This window comes from Salvelinus alpinus, chromosome 2 (assembly GCF_045679555.1).
Source record: "Salvelinus alpinus chromosome 2, SLU_Salpinus.1, whole genome shotgun sequence".
Lineage (NCBI taxonomy): Eukaryota > Metazoa > Chordata > Actinopteri > Salmoniformes > Salmonidae > Salvelinus > Salvelinus alpinus.
Window position 1 is genome coordinate 75,668,955 of NC_092087.1, and position 17,861 is coordinate 75,686,815.

General features: G+C 44.5%; 3 protein-coding genes across 10 annotated transcripts in view; 2 read left to right on the forward strand and 1 right to left on the reverse strand.

Moving 5' to 3' along the window:
- The first annotated feature begins 964 nt into the window (after positions 1-964).
- Positions 965-8,092, forward strand: LOC139567752 (NLR family CARD domain-containing protein 3-like). Of its 3 annotated transcripts, none has more exons than XM_071389224.1 (10): positions 965-1,465; positions 2,533-2,646; positions 2,814-4,523; positions 4,716-5,063; positions 5,251-5,418; positions 5,528-5,698; positions 6,012-6,185; positions 6,414-6,587; positions 6,690-6,863; positions 7,097-8,092. In XM_071389224.1, exons 2-10 carry the CDS (start codon positions 2,606-2,608, stop codon positions 7,107-7,109), a joined length of 2,973 nt encoding a protein of 990 aa, XP_071245325.1. In that variant the 5' UTR covers positions 965-1,465; positions 2,533-2,605; the 3' UTR covers positions 7,110-8,092. The 3 variants fall into 3 exon arrangements, with proteins under 3 accessions (XP_071245325.1, XP_071245324.1, XP_071245323.1); XM_071389223.1 differs by having other exon boundaries at positions 968-1,465; positions 2,449-2,646; XM_071389222.1 differs by having other exon boundaries at positions 968-1,465; positions 2,602-2,646.
- LOC139567754 (elongation factor 1-alpha, somatic form-like) lies at positions 7,136-13,449 on the forward strand. 2 transcript variants are annotated; one of them, XM_071389228.1, is made up of 8 exons: positions 7,136-8,305; positions 9,790-9,988; positions 10,102-10,281; positions 10,649-10,945; positions 11,203-11,353; positions 11,761-12,017; positions 12,226-12,460; positions 12,763-13,449. In XM_071389228.1, the coding sequence occupies exons 2-8, from the start codon at positions 9,845-9,847 to the stop codon at positions 12,876-12,878; spliced, it is 1,380 nt and encodes a 459-aa protein (XP_071245329.1). In that variant the 5' UTR covers positions 7,136-8,305; positions 9,790-9,844; the 3' UTR covers positions 12,879-13,449. The 2 variants fall into 2 exon arrangements, with proteins under 2 accessions (XP_071245329.1, XP_071245328.1); XM_071389227.1 differs by having other exon boundaries at positions 7,137-8,305; positions 9,843-9,988.
- An 840-nt stretch (positions 13,450-14,289) lies between these two features.
- The window catches only part of LOC139567751 (potassium voltage-gated channel subfamily KQT member 5-like), a 146,344-nt gene continuing 142,772 nt past the window's right edge, over positions 14,290-17,861 (reverse strand). For all 5 annotated transcript variants that reach the window (XM_071389216.1, XM_071389217.1, XM_071389218.1 and 2 more), the window contains one exon: positions 14,290-17,461. In XM_071389216.1, coding sequence (XP_071245317.1) covers positions 16,163-17,461 — 1,299 coding nt within the window. In that variant the 3' untranslated portion in view covers positions 14,290-16,162. The remainder of the gene's footprint in view (positions 17,462-17,861) is intronic.

Sequence of the window (17,861 nt, forward strand, 5' to 3'; positions counted from 1 at the left end):
TGGGCAGAACTATAGGAAGCAAGGAAGCAAGCTCAGCCCTGTGCGTTTGATTGTCCATCAAGTTGCTTTCTCTGTGTTTAGGAAACCCCCCAGTCCTTATTTAAAATATAATTCATATGAAGTACACGTTTGCTGGACTTTGACAGGGGTTTCATCCCCCCCAAGTCCAGGAGTTTTTCCAGGAATAAAAAAACAAAAACAATACTTGACCTGATTAGAAAAACTCAGGTCCCATCATAGCCCATATTAAACCTTTTTAGATTCATTACGTCAGACGTTCCAGAATTGTACCTGGTTAGGTTCGCAAATCAGGAAAAACTATGGGTCCCAGATGTTTTTTTTTCACCACCCCACTCTTTGTCCTGCGGTGATGCCTCTGGTATAGGCTACATAGGCTAAGCTTTTAGAATGCCTACCTAAAATCACATCATCAGTACACTGACTGCGATTATTTGAATTACAGTGTTTTAATTTAATTGATAGATTTTAATTGTTCAACAAATATTTATTTTCCATGACCATCATACGACCTATAAGCCTACATAGTCTAACCAAAAACTCAGGTAAACTCCGGTAAGAATGTCTGGCTACATTCCAACAGATAGGTGCACAGAAACTACACTCTGACCAATCAAAGACTTGACGGGGAAGTTTGGGGTCTTTATTTTGACGGAGCGTCTCTGGCTTCGGAACCTCACCGATTGAAACGCTATTAGCGCGCACCACCGCTAACTAGCTAGCCATTTCACATCGGTTACACATATGCTAGATTGAGGGGAGTCATCACTGGAGTCCCAATATCTATGTCCACAGGGGATATTAAAGAAAATGTGAAGGGAGGCAGAGTGATTGGGGCCAAAAAGTTGATCAGTAGGAAAGAGGGTCAAAGAAGTGAAAGCTTATCAGGGATGCTGAGGTTTGAGAAAGTCTTGCCGGGAAAATTACATGTAGGAGTCCTTAGTTTCAATGTTAGAGAATTTGTCCCATATGCACTGCAGTGTTTTAAATGCCAAAGAATGGGACATGTAGCTGCTCAGTGTAACGGAAAGAAAAGATATGCCGAGTGTGGAGGGGCACATGATTACAGTGAATGTGGAAGCAATGTGAAGATTAAGTGCTGTAATTGTGGGGGAGAACACAGGGCAGCAGTTGGTGGATGCCAGGCACAGAGAGAGGCTAGAGGCTCAGAGATATGGGATCAGTAGAAGTTAGGGATTCAGTTGGTTTTGAATTTTATTTTCATGGTAGTACAGAATTGGGCAGGTCATGATTTATCGTACATTGCAGCACAGTAGGTGGCGGCATGCGCGAAAACGATTGTTTGCGGACCGCTATGATATCATAGAAGCAGAAGAAGAAGAAGGCTATGACTGCTTCTGTACTGCTCCCTTTTTGCGCTATCTGAAAAACATGAATTTGTCGAGACGAATTGGTCAAATTGAATAAGACGGAGAAAAGCAAGCATGTAAGCATATAACTGTGGAATTGCATTAGTTCGGTGGTTGTTTGTAATTTACAGCAAAGAAAATGGAATGTGATGAATGCTAGCCTGTACATTATCGTAGCCATTTACTGTAGCTTTTAGCTATGGAGTTGAGTTTAGTCCTCTAGCCGAGACAGATTCCTAATAGGACCTGGAGTTAACCTAAAGCAGATTCGTTATTTTGTCAGCTATTTAGCTATACCAGCTAGTTAGCTACACAGACCACACAGATCATGATACCATCCCTAAAGTTAGCAAATTATTTGATCAGTCTCTAAACTTGACTACCGCAGTGGCCTTGTGGTTATTGTCCACCCTGAGATTGGACGGTTGTGAGTTCAATCCCTGGCCGAGTCATACCAAAGACTGTAAAAATGGGACTTGATGCATCTCTGCTTGTCACTCAGCATTAAGGAGATAGATTGGGGGTAAGGCCCTGCGATAGACTAGCGTCCTGTCCAAGCTGCCCCGCGCTACATAAATAGGAGTTGGGACAGGAGCCTATGAGACGTTCCGGCTAGCACAAGCCAAGGCACTTACTAACTTGGCTAGGTACCTAGTTGATGTTTACATGACCCTAACAATGGATAGCCAGCTACGATGGCTAGCTAGTTAAGACTGTTGCCTTAATTTCACACGGTAATATTCTTCAAAATCAAGGTTTGAAAGCACGACTGATGAGCTAGCCAGGGTGCCAGTCTGTTTGTGCCATCATGCCACTCATTGTCATGCCAAACTGTTTGGCATATGTCACGGAGTACAAGGAGTGTAATGTTAACACAAACACATACCCATGTTACCAATGAGAAGCTGAGGTGGAAATCTTAGCTAGAATCATTTGTGGCTTAACATGTTAATTAATAATTTCCCATATGAGAGGCAGTGCAATTTAGGGAGTATTGGCAATACATCACTGATATAGTGTACCAATATTGCTAATCACAATATTCTGTGTGTATTACAAGTCAATGGTTGGTTGGTAGTGTGACCTCCCTGCTGCTGTCATCGAATGTGGGACTAGCTAGCCTGTCTTGCTGCATTCTACACAGATTCTGTCTCTGGAGATATTTGAGGAACACAAACGTTGGTAGTAACAGATCTACCTCCTCTGAATCCAGGGAAATGTTTTGCCTTGGGGGGAAAAAACGATTGACTGAACAAAGGTAAGAGAATCACATTCACCACACAGTAAGAACAGAGGACCAGCTCAGAATGAGTCTATTGAAAATGAATGTAATTTTGAATACACAGTAGGGCATGTTCATTGAAGCGTTAGTATTTTATATTGCACGTAGAAAATAAGATATACTTTTATTTGCCAATTTGACAGGAAAGTCTCTGCCTCCCATGTGGGGAAACTCAGCAATAAGCTAAAAGCCATCCTGAAGAAAAAGTACCAAAGTCCGCCAGGGGGGAAAACTGAGCATCCATTTTATATACATTGTGATCTCCACTATCAAGCTGGTAAAAGTAGCAAGGAGAACCAACATGAGTACATTCTATCTGAGCCAGGCTACAGGAGAAGACATCAAGGAACATGTTCATTCCTAAACTCCGAAGTCGATGAGCCTATCAGAACAGCTCTGACAAAGGGCGTCTCTGGTATTGGCAAAACTAGCCAGGTGCGGATGATGATTCTTAACTGGGCAGAGGGAAAAGGAAACCAGGAAGTCCAACTAATATTTCCCCTTCCTTTCCGAGAGCTGAATTTGCTGAAGGAGAGACTGAGTCTGATTGAACTTCTTTACGAGTTTTTCCCAGAATTGAAAGAACCTGGAATTTGCAACTTGGAGAACTGCAGAGTTGGGTTCTTCTTTGACGGGCTGGATGAATTCTGTCGTCCTCTCGACTTCAAGAACAGCCTGATTGTGACCAATGTCACAGAGGTTTCCTCCGTGCCGACACTGCTGACAAACCTCATTAATGGTAATCTTCTTCCCTCTGCCGCTCACATATGGATTACATCCAGACCTGCAGCAGTCCATCGCATCCCTCTTCAGTACATTGACAGAGTGTCAGAAATCGAAGGCTTCACCGACTCCCAGAAAGAAGAGTTCTTCAGGAGAGCAATCAATGACAAGAACCAGGCCAAAGCAGTTATCACCTACTTGAAGAACTCGAAGGGCCTCTACAACTTGTGCCAGATACCTTGCATGTGTTCAATCTCAGCGTCAATACTCGAGAAACAGACATATGTACCCGACAAAACATGCGAACCTGTCGCACTAACTCCATTATTTAACGACCTACTTGTCCTGTTACAAATGGGGAACCACAATGTAAAGATAGTTGATGAATTGGGGGAACTAGCCTTTAAGCAGTTGGTGAAAGGCAACACGGTTTTCTACGAGGAAGACCTAAGAGAGTGCAACATTGATGTCCAAGTGGCAGCTGTGTACGCAAAAGTGATCATACCCATCTTCAGGGAGGATATTGGGCTGCAGCAAAAGAAGATCTACTACTTTGGGCATACCACCATCCAGGAGTTCATTGCCGCATTGTGGTTTCTTCAATCTGTTGGCGTCCAAGACAAAAACCAGGCTGTCAACCGGAAAACCCAGATCGAGAGAACTCTCTGGTTTTTTAGAGATGCCACCCAACTCAAGAGCGCGGTGGACATGACTTTGCAGAGCAAGACTGGACATATGGACCTCTTCCTTCGCTTCCTCCTCGGCATTGCTCAGAACTTTAACCAGATGTTCTCAGAGGCTGGCTTCATCTCGTCTACTGCCCTTCCGGAAATGTTAGTGTACATCAAGAAGAAGGTCTTGGAGAATCCCGCTTCGCCGAGGACCCTCAACCTGCTGAACTGCCTGAGGGAACTGAAAGACTACTCTCTAGACAATGATAGTGTGCGCTTTCTCAAGACGGGAATCCCCCCAGATGCCAAATATCCACCTGCACATTGGTCCGACCTGGCCACTCTGTTAGTGGCATCGGAGTCTGGGTCGATAGACATGCTTGGGTTAGAAGTAGAGAACAGAGGAGACAAGGAACTTCTGAGGATGCTGCCAGTGATCAAAGCTTCCCAGACAGCCACGTAAGTACTTGGTCATTTAACAATACCAGCTATTACATATCTATATGACATGTCGGTAACGCACAAGATAATTGTCATCAGAATTATGTAATTCAAGTTTGTTGGGCTCGTCTTACAGTTTTGGTGGTTCAAGTGGCTACTAGTATGACTTCTAATGTGCTTCTTGATTCCATAAACCCTCCTTCCCACCAGACTGTCGTATCACAACCTGACTGAGAAATCCTGTGAATGTCTGGCCTCGGCGCTCACCTCAAAGGTGTCCAATCTGAAAGCTCTGGACCTGAGTTTCAACACGCTGAAGGACTCAGGAGTGCAGCTGCTGGCGGCCGGCCTGGCCAAGCCACACTGCCGACTGGAGAGACTGAAACTGTCCGGCTGCAGGGTCAAACAGAATGGCTTTGCAGCTTTGGCCAAAGCTCTCAAATCCAACCCGTCGCACCTGCGAGAGCTGGATCTGAGCGGCAATGAACCGGAAGAATCGGGGGTGTTTCATCTTGTTGACGTACTAAAGGTTGTTAAGTGCGAACTGCAGATCCTGAAGTGAGTATTGAGTAAATGTCCACGGAACCTGTTGTGTTCTGATTTTGTGTAGGCTTGCTGTACCCCCACTTGTAATATCATTTAATTAAATTCTCCTTCGTGTTAATATTGTGGCTTGATGAAAATTAAATTCCCTTCTGTAAGGAAATAGTTGTTGTCTTCAATTTTTTTTTGTAATCTTCGTTAGGCTCTCAAACTGCAAGCTGGGCCTGGAGCTGAGTCACGCTCTGGCGGTGTTGCTGATAGACAACCCCAGACACCTGCGAGAGCTGGACGTCAGCATGAACGATCTGGGAGACGCGGGGGTGGAGCTGCTTATGGACATACTGAAGTCAACCCAGATATACAAACTGGAGTGAGTACTGCCTGGAGTATTGTAGTACACTTACACATTCCACCTCCCTGATTCTAAAGTGGAATGTTCACTGTAGTAAATGTACCATACATTTTCCCTCCACCACCAGGTTGTACTGTTGTCAGCTCACTGAGAAATGCTGTGAGAGCATGTTTGGATGTCTGGTGAACATCCCCAGTCTGAGGGAGCTCAACCTGAGCAACAACAACCTGAAGGACGAGGGGGTCAAGATACTCTGTAAAGCCTTCGGACTGCCCGCCTGTCAACTGGAGAAACTCAAGTAAGCTAGCTAGCTCACAGAGAGTTGTGCCCAATCCCAAGTACACCCCTATGAAAACAAGTTAGACAATTTTGGCAATTCAAAAACAAATCACTCGTGGGCCGAATTTGGCCCGCTGGCTGCCACTTTGCTTTGCCTGCCATATGAGCTGAATAGTACATTCAAACGTGTTCAATTTTGTTTAGGAAATGTGTATTTTCGCTGTCTTATCTTATTCCAAACTCCTTGGATACCACACAAACATATTGAAGAATAAAATAATTGATGGATGAATAATTGAATTGACATTGACGAGTGTTGCCGTCCTCTCCAGTCTGGCGAGCTGTGGCTTCACGTCTGGAGGCTCTCCTTGGCTGGCTGGAGGGTTCACTTTCAGCCCCACCTTCCTCAAACATCTGGATATCAGCAGGAACCACCTGGGCCACTCAGATGTTGTCTCGTTTTTCCTGTTCCTCAAAACAATACGCTTTTCACTGGAGACCCTACGGTGAGTACTGCGATGAGACTGTACAAATGTAGAAGGCCTAACTTCACCGTTGATATATAGTTTTCAATTGAAGTGGCATCAACAGGCACATCATGTGTGATTTAGAGGGACAGTATACTCAAATCAAATGACAGACTAATGTTGTGCGTATTTGTTGAACACCACCACACACACACACACACACACACACACACACACACACACACACACACACACACACACACCTAGACTGAGTGACTGTAAGATGACGGAGCTATGCTGTCCGGAGCTGGTCGAAGCTCTCCGCTCCAATCTCACCAACCTGAAAGAGCTGGATCTATCTAGAAACGAACTGGGAGACAGCGGTGTAAAAACACTCTGCATGGGACTGACCTCAGCAACCTGTAAACTGGAGAGACTGTTGTAAGTAACATGTTAACAGTGTTAATACTTACAAGCATATTCACAAAAAATGCATTGTTGAGTAAGGTCAAGTGAATGTCGCCCCCCCCCCCCCCCCCCCAGTCTGAGATGCTGTGGGATCACAGCAGAGGGCTGCTCCTCCCTAGCCTTAGCCCTAAAGTCCAGCTGCTCCAAAATCACAGAGCTGGGCCTGGTGGGAAACGACACGGGAGAAGAAGGACTGCGAATTCTCTCCGGCATCAGGGATGACCCACACTACAAACTACAGACTCTAGAGTAAGTCCTGGTGCCATCAAAGCTCCGAAAAGTGACTTGTTAATGTTACCATAGAAACAGTGCAAAATGTGGGACAGGAGATTTTTATTTATTTCTAGAACTTGAAAGACATTGCTTTAGCTTTTTTGAGAAATGTTACCAATCGGGTTTTTATCTACGTAGCCAAAATGTGTCGGCCTACATTAGTGCAATGTAACCATTAGTCCATTTGTTTATGTTGCTCTTCTTTACAGAATAAACGATTGAGAGTGGCCTTGCTCGCTGGAGGTGGTTCTCGGCTCGACCTTTTCCCAAATCTGGAGTGAAGTTATTTAATGAGGAACACTCTGGAGTGAAGCTACGAAACGATTGGCTGACAAGTCTCGACACACTACTTTTAAAGTGCCTTACAGTATCCTGGCTGCTCACACTTGAACAGAAGACCAGAGAGTATTTACCTAGGAACAGATAGTGAGGCTGAAATGACACACACACTGTTACTAACTCCGTTCCTCTGGTCTTGCTGCAGTATCAACCCATTTAACCTTTGCAGAAGCTTTATAGTATGTTTTGCACATTAGTATGTACACTATAGAATGTGTAGCCTTTGTAACGGGCGCCTCTGCTCCTCAGACACACGTGTCCGACCTCTTGACGACGTCTTAGCCAACTACGGTACCGAAAAGCTATCAGTTTGGGGGCGTGAGGTTACGTTATAGCGTCTCTGAGGGAGAAGGATGTAATGTTTTCTTTTTAACACTAGTACAGTCCCTTGGTAGCACAGTCTTTTTGTTTTTCAATTTTTATTTATTCTCTTTGAAAGTGCTTTTTTTCATGAAGATGACCAGACATTTTGGGAAATGTATACAGTAGTACAACTCTTGGTTTATTTACTATTGTTGCGTACAATGTACATTTTACCCAAATATACCTAGCTACTTCTATTGGTCATGATGCATTTTTTTTTAAAGTACTAATGGGAGGTTTAACTTAAGAAGTTTTCCAACTTTGGTCATATGTTTTAGGTCTGGTCTCCAAATGTGTTTGCACCTACTGCAACAGTCTGGTCGACGCAATATTTCAAGTTAAACAAGTGCCTTTAGAGTATTGATGATTGTGAGGGATACAGTTCTCTACTATTTGTCTCCTCTGCTGGTATATACAGTATGTCTGTTTGAGTGTGCTTGTATGTGTGTTCTGTTATTGTGTTTGTGTGTAAATGTTCAAATTGTTAAAATGTTACACATTGATGGTTCGGGCTGATTCTCTGATTGTTATGGTACATCACCACCACCACCTGGTGGTGAAAAACATGAATTTCTCCACGGTGGGGTTAAACTAATGACGTATGTAAAGCCAATAGCGGCAGCACCCACTACTGGGTCCCTAATAATAAACCAGACAGCATCTTTTGCTACACAATCACTGGCCGAATTTTTGCGAGCGCATCTACACAAACCCAGGTATGATACAATTTTAGCTAACAACAAGCTAAAGTATTAACCAACCACGGTCTGCATTTTTAAATGTGTGCTGTGAAATGATGGTCTGACGAGGTAGGTGTAACGCTGGATGTAATAGGGTTATGCAAGGCAGTCGGTTTGGATATATTGCACGCAGTCTCCATGTGGAAATTACAATAACAACGCGGTTGACACTATTAGCAAAACAAGAGGTTGCTCTCGAAGGTAACATGGCGCAGTGTAATAACTCGGGTATCGGTATGAACCGGCGCTGTAGCCTATGTGTTTGGATAACGCGAAATAGTCAACCAAGCCAGCAAGATGCATGATAGTGGCGTCAATATTCGCAAAACTAAGGCAATAGTCCTCTAATAGCCTACCTATTGCTGTCCCGTAATGTCTTTCATTGCTTCGTAGGAGCTAATAAACATGTTATGTGATGGCCACAATACCATTATTTTGTTAAGTTTTTGTAACTACATAATATAAATGTTCCTTATGCGTTTACATGGTATTTCTTTGATATCTTGTTAATAGCCATGTTATGTATCTCCTTCCGGAGACACCTGAAACCCCACCTCTTTAAGGAATACCTAGGATAGGATAAAGTAATCCTTCTAACCCCCCCCCCCCTTAAAAGAGTTAGATGCACTATTGTAAAGTGGTTGTTCCACTGGATATCATAAGGTGAATGCACCAATTTGTAAGTCGCTCTGGATAAGAGCGTCTGCTAAATGACTTAAATGTAATAAATAAAACTTTATTTCAGTGTCAATTGTAGCAGGTGTTTAGGGGAGTATATGAGGATGAAGGGGTTATCTAGGTAAAATTGTGAGTCGTTGCAAATGGCACCTTATTCCCTATAGGCTATAGTGTACTATTCCCTGTATAGACCACAGTGCACTAAATATGGAATAGGGTGCCATTTGGAATGTAACCTGGGTGTATATTGATTGATTGACTGGCCATTGTTTTTGTGACTGCCTCTTGAAATATTAAACGTCCCAAATACTGTTTGCACCCAACCACCAGTCTCCAGTGTCATCATGAACTTGGTGGGGTAGGCATTGAGAACCAGGAAGGAAAATAACAGCTATGTTGTTGAGAAATGGCTGCTTTTCTTTCACCTGTTCTTTCATTCTGATGACCTCACTCTCAAAATGGTGGCAAAGCCACTCAGTGAAACTTTATACACATTGTCAGGGAAGGGAATAGAGAGCTCTGATGGGGTGTGAATGGTTCTCGATGACTGAAATGATGATGTGTGAGGGAGAAGAGGTGTTTGCGTGATGCAATAATCTACCAACTGTTGCGAGCTTTCTTCGTTGCTTAGCAGACATCAACTAAACAAAGCATTGCAAAGGGATACTGGACTCAGTCACTAGTATTAATACATTTCACAAATATTTGTCTCCTTAATACCTCCTAAAATGTAATACATTTTGCTCGGTTAATGACGTTGTAATTCCTAATAACTTGGCTAGCTTGGTTGACCCCTCTTGCCACAATCTACTCCGGTGTCTTCCTGAGTGAACAGCTATGGGCAAGGAGAAGCTTCACATCAACATCGTGGTGATCGGCCATGTGGACTCAGGCAAGTCGACCACCACAGGCCACCTCATCTACAAGTGTGGGGGCATCGACAAGAGGACCATCGAGAAGTTTGAGAAGGAGGCCGCTGAGGTATGGAGGTGACCAGACACAAGTAACTTAACAAAACTACTCTCTGTGCTGGGATGTATTTAAGGTCTATCCTGTTTGCACAGACTTTTGACATTGATTTGGTCTCTCTTTAGATGGGGAAGGGCTCATTCAAGTATGCCTGGGTGCTGGACAAGCTGAAAGCAGAGAGGGAGCGAGGCATCACCATCGACATCTCCCTGTGGAAGTTTGAGACCAGCAGGTACTACGTCACCATCATCGACGCCCCGGGACACAGGGACTTCATCAAGAACATGATTACAGGCACCTCTCAGGTATGGGCTGCAGACACTACCGTATCCAGCTGTCACTTAACATGGACCCTGACTAAAAGTTTAGCCAGGGGCCTTCTTATTTGGTACGTATGGGCCCCAAAACTGGAAGAAGGAAGAGCATGAAACTTATTAAACATGTCTTCTATACTTTTACAAAACAAAACCTTTGACCAGGATTACATTGGCTACTCTGAAAATCAAACGTTTTTTCCCGGGAATTCATAAACGGCACCATATTTTAAAATTACATTTACTAAAACAAGAAATAAGAATAAGAAATAGCTTATTTTTTCATGTAACACTTTCTGCTTTCAAACTGCTTTCAAATGCATACAAAATTAAACGTCATGGTTGCTCCCTGCCACAGGCGGACTGTGCTGTGCTCATCGTGGCGGCGGGCGTGAGCGAGTTCGAGGCGGGCATCTCCAAGAATGGGCAAACCCGCGAGCACGCCCTTCTGGCCTACACCCTAGGGGTCAAGCAGCTGATTGTAGGGGTCAACAAGATGGACTCCACCGAGCCCAACTACAGCCAGAAACGCTATGAGGAGATTGTGAAGGAAGTCAGCAACTATATTAAGAAGATTGGCTACAACCCGGATACGGTGGCCTTCGTTCCCATCTCTGGCTGGAATGGGGACAATATGCTGGAGGCTAGCCCTAACGTTAGTATTCTTCTTTTTATACTTATCCTTATCTTTTTCCAAGGCAGGAGGACACTTTATATTCTTAGGACGCAACCTTATTACACAATAGAGTTGCAGAGGCAGTCATGCACACCACTGAATTACACTGCCCAATTAGTATAACAGCAATTGTATGAAAAGTGGTTAGTTTTACAAAGTGTCTTAATATGTATTTCTTCTGTAGGCCATAACGCTTAAGTTACGCTTGTTCCTAATATTTGGTCTGTTCCCTGTAGATGACATGGTTCAAAGGGTGGAAGATCACCCGTAAGGACGGCAACGCCTCTGGAACCACCCTGCTGGAGGCCCTGGACGCCATCCAGCCGCCCTCCCGCCCCACAGACAAACCCCTCCGCCTGCCCCTACAGGACGTCTACAAGATAGGAGGTGAGGCCCTGGGAGGTGGAGGAGCTTGTGAGGCCTCCCTGCCACTGGTGCTATGCCAGTGGCTTGGGGGTCAATTCCATTTCAATTCAGTCAATTTTGCAGCAATGAAAGCCAATGGGTTTTGAGTTGTTTTTCAGTTCTTACATACATTTTATTTTGATGTTATACCTTGCACTCAGGCTGGGATTCAATCCGAGTTGCGTTCGATCCTCGATCTAGCACATTTAACTGGAATTTACAATTAAGCGGACATCTGCAGCGTTTACCTTGAAGGCGATCTCTGCGAAGGCGGTAACATTGCCATTAAATGCAACAATTTCTACAAGTGCGATCGGATTCAATCCTGGCCTCAGAGAGACTTGAAAGATTGCCTCAAACATTTCATGCCTCTCACCTCCCTCTCCCAGGTATTGGTACGGTCCCGGTGGGGCGGGTGGAGACGGGCGTGATCAAGCCAGGCATGGTGGTGACTTTTGCCCCCGTCAATGTGACCACGGAGGTCAAGTCAGTGGAGATGCACCACGAGGCGCTGACCGAGGCCATGCCCGGAGACAACGTGGGCTTTAACGTCAAGAACGTGTCGGTAAAAGACATACGGCGAGGGAACGTGGCTGGAGACAGTAAGAACGACCCGCCGATGGAGGCGGCCAACTTCACTGCACAGGTCTGGATAGGAGAGTTAGCTGTGGAGAACATTGTGTGTCTGGACTGAAACGAGTCCTTACGAGGCACCAATTAACATGCTGTGTTCTGATTCCTGTTTTTGTCCAATTCACACATCACTTACTACCCCGTTTAAACAGGAAACAAATAGCATAGAGTCACATAGAAGAGAAATGACATGTGTGTGTGTCTCCTCCCTCCTCCCTCAGGTCATCATCCTGAACCACCCAGGTCAGATCAGTGCTGGCTACGCCCCCGTGCTGGACTGCCACACGGCCCACATCGCCTGTAAGTTCGCTGAGCTGAAGGAGAAGATTGACCGGCGCTCGGGCAAGAAGCTGGAGGACAACCCCAAGGCCCTGAAGTCTGGCGACGCAGCCATCGTTGACATGGTCCCCGGGAAGCCCATGTGTGTGGAGAGCTTCTCTGAGTACCCACCACTTGGTAGGTGGTGTGTGTGTGTCTGCCCTCAACCCAGATCCCTATTGGGGGACAGATGACGTGTACTGTACATCTTTATTGTCATATAGATATTACAGAACCTGCTCTGTTCATCAGATAAGACGTTATCTCCATCCTTCATCAATCTTTGTGCCTCTTGTCTAGAACTAATCACATGTTCCATGATCACAAATCAACTATAGCATTGTAGCATGTGCTATAAAGCCTGTAATAGACTGAAATACGTTTATAATAAAGTCATTAGAAGTATGACTCGCATTCGATCATTCTCTCCACCCTCCCAGGGCGCTTTGCGGTGCGCGACATGCGTCAGACGGTGGCGGTGGGCGTGATCAAGGCGGTGGAGAAGAAGGCTCCGTCCACGGGCAAGGTCACCAAGTCGGCCCAGAAGGTCAAATGAACGTCGTGTTGGGCTCGCGACGTTAGCGTCCGCCACCGTAAAAACATCACCCCCCTGCTAAACACCATAGTCAAAGTCTGGTCCATGCTCACGATGCATCGCAAAAGCAGACGGAGGAAAAAAATGACATGGATTATTCATTAAGAAAGTGTTCTGTTTTATATATATGTTTTGGTCTGCTTGTTTGACTGTTTGTGGTTAGGATACACTATCTGAGTGGAAGACAATTTAAATAACTCCTCTAGATGTGTGCTATTGTACTCAGTTAAACGTCAAAAATTGTATTGATAGTGTTGGTTTGCATTAAACTAGCTGCTAGTTAATGTTAGTAGAATGCACAAACATTTTTAAGTTAAATGTTGAAATGGTGTTGTGTTTTCCTATGGCTGCTTGCATGTTCCCAATGCACTTTAAAAAAATATATCAGATACTAACATATTATAGCGCCTTGCTTGGCTTAAAAGCTCCCTTGCACTGTTCAAACTTTGTCGATACTGTTCCCTCTACACCTTATTGTATGCAACCTGTGAGCTTGATCTATATCAAAGACATTAAAACGTGTTCAAACTTACAACATGTGCGTCATTTAAATATGGGTTGACAGTTGAAAAATGAAAAAATTATTTTCAAGGTAATAACCAGATGTCAACATGCAGCTACAGAACAGAACATACACCACAACGATCATAGGCTAACAGAACATGTCTGTAAATATGTCACAAACACACTTGAATTTCCTTTTTTTTTTATTGATGTAGGAGAATGGAAGTTTCTTTAGCATTTTTCATGACATTGCAGGCTTGATGGAGCTAACTGAAATGATTACTATCGTATAGGTATGTGCACGTCATTTAAATAAATTAGGATAATGATCGTATGAGACACAATGATGACATTTCTAAAGGGCAGTTTTCCTTTGGTAATACATGGTCTGTCTGTGGATAAATAATGCCCAAATCAGATAGTCTTTTTTTTTTTTTTTTTTTACAAGGGACGAAACAAAAATGAAGTATGTGAGACCATTTCAGCACAAAATGCCAACAACCCACACGTTGGGTGCAAATAAACATGTTGAAATGGACAGTATATCGCTAAGAAAGGCACCATGTTATGTACGGCATGTTTTATATACTACACATATTCTGGTAAAGCCTTCATTAAGGATTTAATTGACCATAAATGTTTCTGCTAATGCTTCTGTTTCCAATGGTATGTGTACTGGAGCTTTGGATTTAGCGTACAATTTCATACTGTATTTCATGTTGTTTAGAATGGGTTTCTCTCCTTTGAAGCAACCCACTTGGTGAAACATCCAATAATCCTTGCCAGGATCCTGTTCAGTAGGCACAAAATGTTACAAAACGTTGTGAAAACCGATGAGGTAGCCTACTACCTGAGGCTGAGCATGTCCAATGAGTCATCTTTGCATTCCGTTTCAAAATGTTTCGCTACATTGTGCCCTATTGAACATGGCCTTGTTGTACCTGAATCTGTAACATTTAAAGGGATAGTCCACCCAAATTAGAAAATTATATTTTTATTTTGGTACCATGTAAAGAAATAGCTGTCCATCATTGCTGTCTCTCCTCGTCCAAAGACTGCTTGAAGGGTAAGAAAAACAATGTAATTTTGTGATTTGAGTGACATATCCCTTTAAGTCAAAAGGGCTAATTGTTGTTAGCATTAGCCATGATGTCACTCCCACTGCTTGCCAGGGTGTGCAAAATATCACTTACAGATTATTAACATAACATTATATACATTCTACAGCATGTCAACTTCAGTTTAAGCAATTTAATAAGCATTCAAAACTATAATGTATTAAAAGAACTACAGCCGGTGAGTGTGATTTCGACTGAAACCGTGTACTGTAAGACTGCAAGTATCTTCATTTAATTAAAAGAGGGTCACATAATCAGATAACATAATATCATTTTGAACATTTTCTCCCTTCATTGTATTTTGCTCTCTTGTGTTATAAGTAACAAAACACAATTTGAATGAGAAGATACACAGGTATCTCAAGAAATCACATTCATAATGTGGATACCTTGGTCGTCAGGTAGAAAACACCTCGGGGTGCGCAATTGAACTGTGTTTTAGGCATAGAAATATAACTACTAGAACGAACATCCCTATTCAAAGGTGTCATGATGGGTGGACCGTATTCTAGTATTTCTATTTCTATGGTTTTAGCAGCTATTCGTCTCCTGTTTTAGCAGTTATTCCTTTCCCGGGACTATGTGTAACAGCTTGTGTACAATGGTTATACAGTATGTAAACTACCGGGGAGTGAGTGGAGTGTGTGTGTGTGTGTGTGTGTGTGTGTGTGTGTGTGTGTGTGTGTGTGTGTGTGTGTGTGTGTGTGTGTGTGTGTGTGTGTGTGTGTGTGTGTGTGTGTGTGTGTGTGTGTGTGTGTGTGTGTGTGTGTGTGTTTGTTTGTTTGTTGGCAGAATTGAATTTACCTCAAAGTAGTATTGACCTGGACTTGTCAATACAATGAGGGGTGTTTTGTGCCATTGTATGTCCACAATAGTCTCTCAAATGAGAAACTATTATAGGGAACTGATGTGGGTGAAAAACTTGGTCGTGTTGAGGCAACATTCATTTAAAGATGGCTGCCTCAGAAGCTTTGGATAACAGTATGATATTGGGTTCATGTAAGCATTTAACTTGCCCCATACGCTATAGTCTTATACGTTGGGATGCCCCACACTTGAACTTTATCTGTACATGATTATGTGTATTAAAATTAAGGAAAAGTTTTCTAGAAGGGTTTTGCCATAAGGCCTATAGGCATCAACAACTTCCTGTGTTAATGAATGAAGACTTATGGGTAAGTTGTAAATACCATGACATTTGGACTGAAAACATGCAGTGCTCATGCAGTTTTGAGATCACAGATCAATCCATTGTCTTTCAGGATCAAGTTTTGGTTGTTTCTTTATATATATATACAATATATATTGTATATATATACAACCTCTTACTCAAAGTCTCATTTTTTATACACCTCTCTCTCTTTATTATACCTTCTTTATTTTCTTTGTTTCGATTTCTTCAACCGTACTTTAAAAAAAGAATAATTCATGCAATGATATGTTCATGTATCGTCGACATGTATGAAAAATACTATGCTTTTTATCAAATGAATCAACATAAAAAATAAACAGAAATAACCATTATAGTCCCTCCCTGTTCTCCCTCACCCTCTCAAAATAGAATAAAGAGCTTCTCTGTAAGGTGAGGTTTTTTGATTGGTCCACACGACACGGGGGTGTGTCTTATTTTAGCCGTACGTGCGGCATGCTCAGGGACTCGGTGCTCCCGACTGAGGGGGGCGGTGACATGTTCCCGCTCCTATTGAACCCTGCCAGAGCACTTAACCCCGCCCCAAGCCCCGGGTCTGTCCTCAGTAGCTCTGAAGAGTAAGAGGTCGCGTCGGCTGTCCCCTGGGACAGGAAGTCAAAGCCAAAAGCTCCACCTTGAGCCTCGGGGGGGAGAGGGAGGGCGTCCACATCCCTGTCGCTGATAAAGAGGTCCTCCTCCCCCCAGCCATCCCCGCCGCCCCCTCCCCCAGGGTCCTGACTACTGTGGGAGCCTGTGGGGGAGTCGCTGCTGCAGGGGCTGGGGGAGGAGAGGCTGAGGCTAGGATGGTGGTGGCTATCCAGGACCCTGGAGGTGGTTGACCCCCTCTGCCCCAGGTTTTGGACGGACATGGACTTGCCCAGGCTTCGGTCCACCTGGCTGGGGTTGGAGCCGGAGGAGCAGCCACCTCCTCCTCCCAGAGCAGAAGAGAGGGGTACCAGGGGCTCCATCTCCAGGCTCGTGTGTCTCCTCCAGGTGCCCTCTGCTTTGGCATTGCAGGGCCGGCCATTGCTGTTCCCACTGGACCCCCCTCTTGGCTGCCCCAGCCTCCCGATTCTGAGGCCTTGTTCTGGGCCTAACACATCACCATCCTCCCTCTCCTCCGGGCTTCCACAGAAGTCACCCACCTCCACCTCCCTCTCCCTCTCCGGCCTGGAGTGACCCACTGTCCGGCTGGGCTGGGGAGGAGGTGGTGGGGGCCTGGCCAGAGTAGGAAACCCCCCACCTCCAGATACACAATTAGGAGTAAGAATAGGAGGTGAGTGAGAAGAACTTCCTCTATGGACTGGTTCCCCACTTTCCGGCAGGGTATGATGATGATGATGTTGGTGGTGTTGAGGAAGGGGCGACGGACTGAAGGAGGAGGGCGGGGGCCCACTGGTAGAAGGCGAGGTGGTGCCAGTGTTGAGGTTGAGGCTGAGCTCGGTGGACGGCGCCAGGATAAGGTGAAGTCCCCGGGACAGGTTTGAGGCGTTGGTGGAGGAGCGAGTCACGCATCCCCCTTGGCCCTCTATCCCTGGCCCACCTCTGGTGCTGCTGACCTGGGTAGAGCAGGTGGAGTGGTCCTTGAAGAGGATAGAGCTCTGGTAGTCTGAGGTCTGCTCCAGCTCAAACAGGGGCAAGGAGGAGAGGGTAAGGGCAGAGGAGGAGCCTTTACGTAGCACATGCCGGTAGATGTCCAACAGGGAGTCTAGCTTCGACTCAATAGACTGGACCTAGAGAGGGATGGATTGAAGGAAGGAAGGAAGGAAGGAAGGAAGGAAGGAAGGAAGGAAGGAAGGAAGGAAGGAAGGAAGGAAGGAAGGAAGGAAGGAAGGAAGGAAGGAAGGAAGGAAGGAAGGAAGGAAGGAAGGAAGGAAAATAGAAATGAAGGTTAATATTAGCTACACAAAAGAAAGAGTACTTTCACATAATTGGTAATACAAACAACATGTAACCACATTCAACCATAATACGCAAAACAATTAAAAAATGTTGAATAACAGTAGTTGGTAACCCTTTACACTCGTACCTGTACCCGTATACGGGTTAAAAATTGCAGATTTGGGCACTAATGATTTCACAGCGCTGTATGGTTTTGGACTGACATCCATTCTGGATTTGAGCACAGCGCGC

Coding starts and splice junctions, on each gene's coding strand:
- LOC139567752 (XM_071389222.1), top strand. Junction 5,064..5,250: donor TGCGAACTGCAGATCCTGAA/GTGAGTATTGAG, acceptor AATCTTCGTTAG/GCTCTCAAACTGCAAGCTGG. Junction 6,588..6,689: donor TGTAAACTGGAGAGACTGTT/GTAAGTAACATG, acceptor CCCCCCCCCCAG/TCTGAGATGCTGTGGGATCA.
- LOC139567754 (XM_071389228.1), top strand. CDS start 9,845: ATGGGCAAGGAGAAGCTTCACATCAACATCGTGGTGATCGGCCATGTG. Junction 10,282..10,648: donor TGATTACAGGCACCTCTCAG/GTATGGGCTGCA, acceptor TCCCTGCCACAG/GCGGACTGTGCTGTGCTCAT. Junction 12,018..12,225: donor CGGCCAACTTCACTGCACAG/GTCTGGATAGGA, acceptor CTCCTCCCTCAG/GTCATCATCCTGAACCACCC.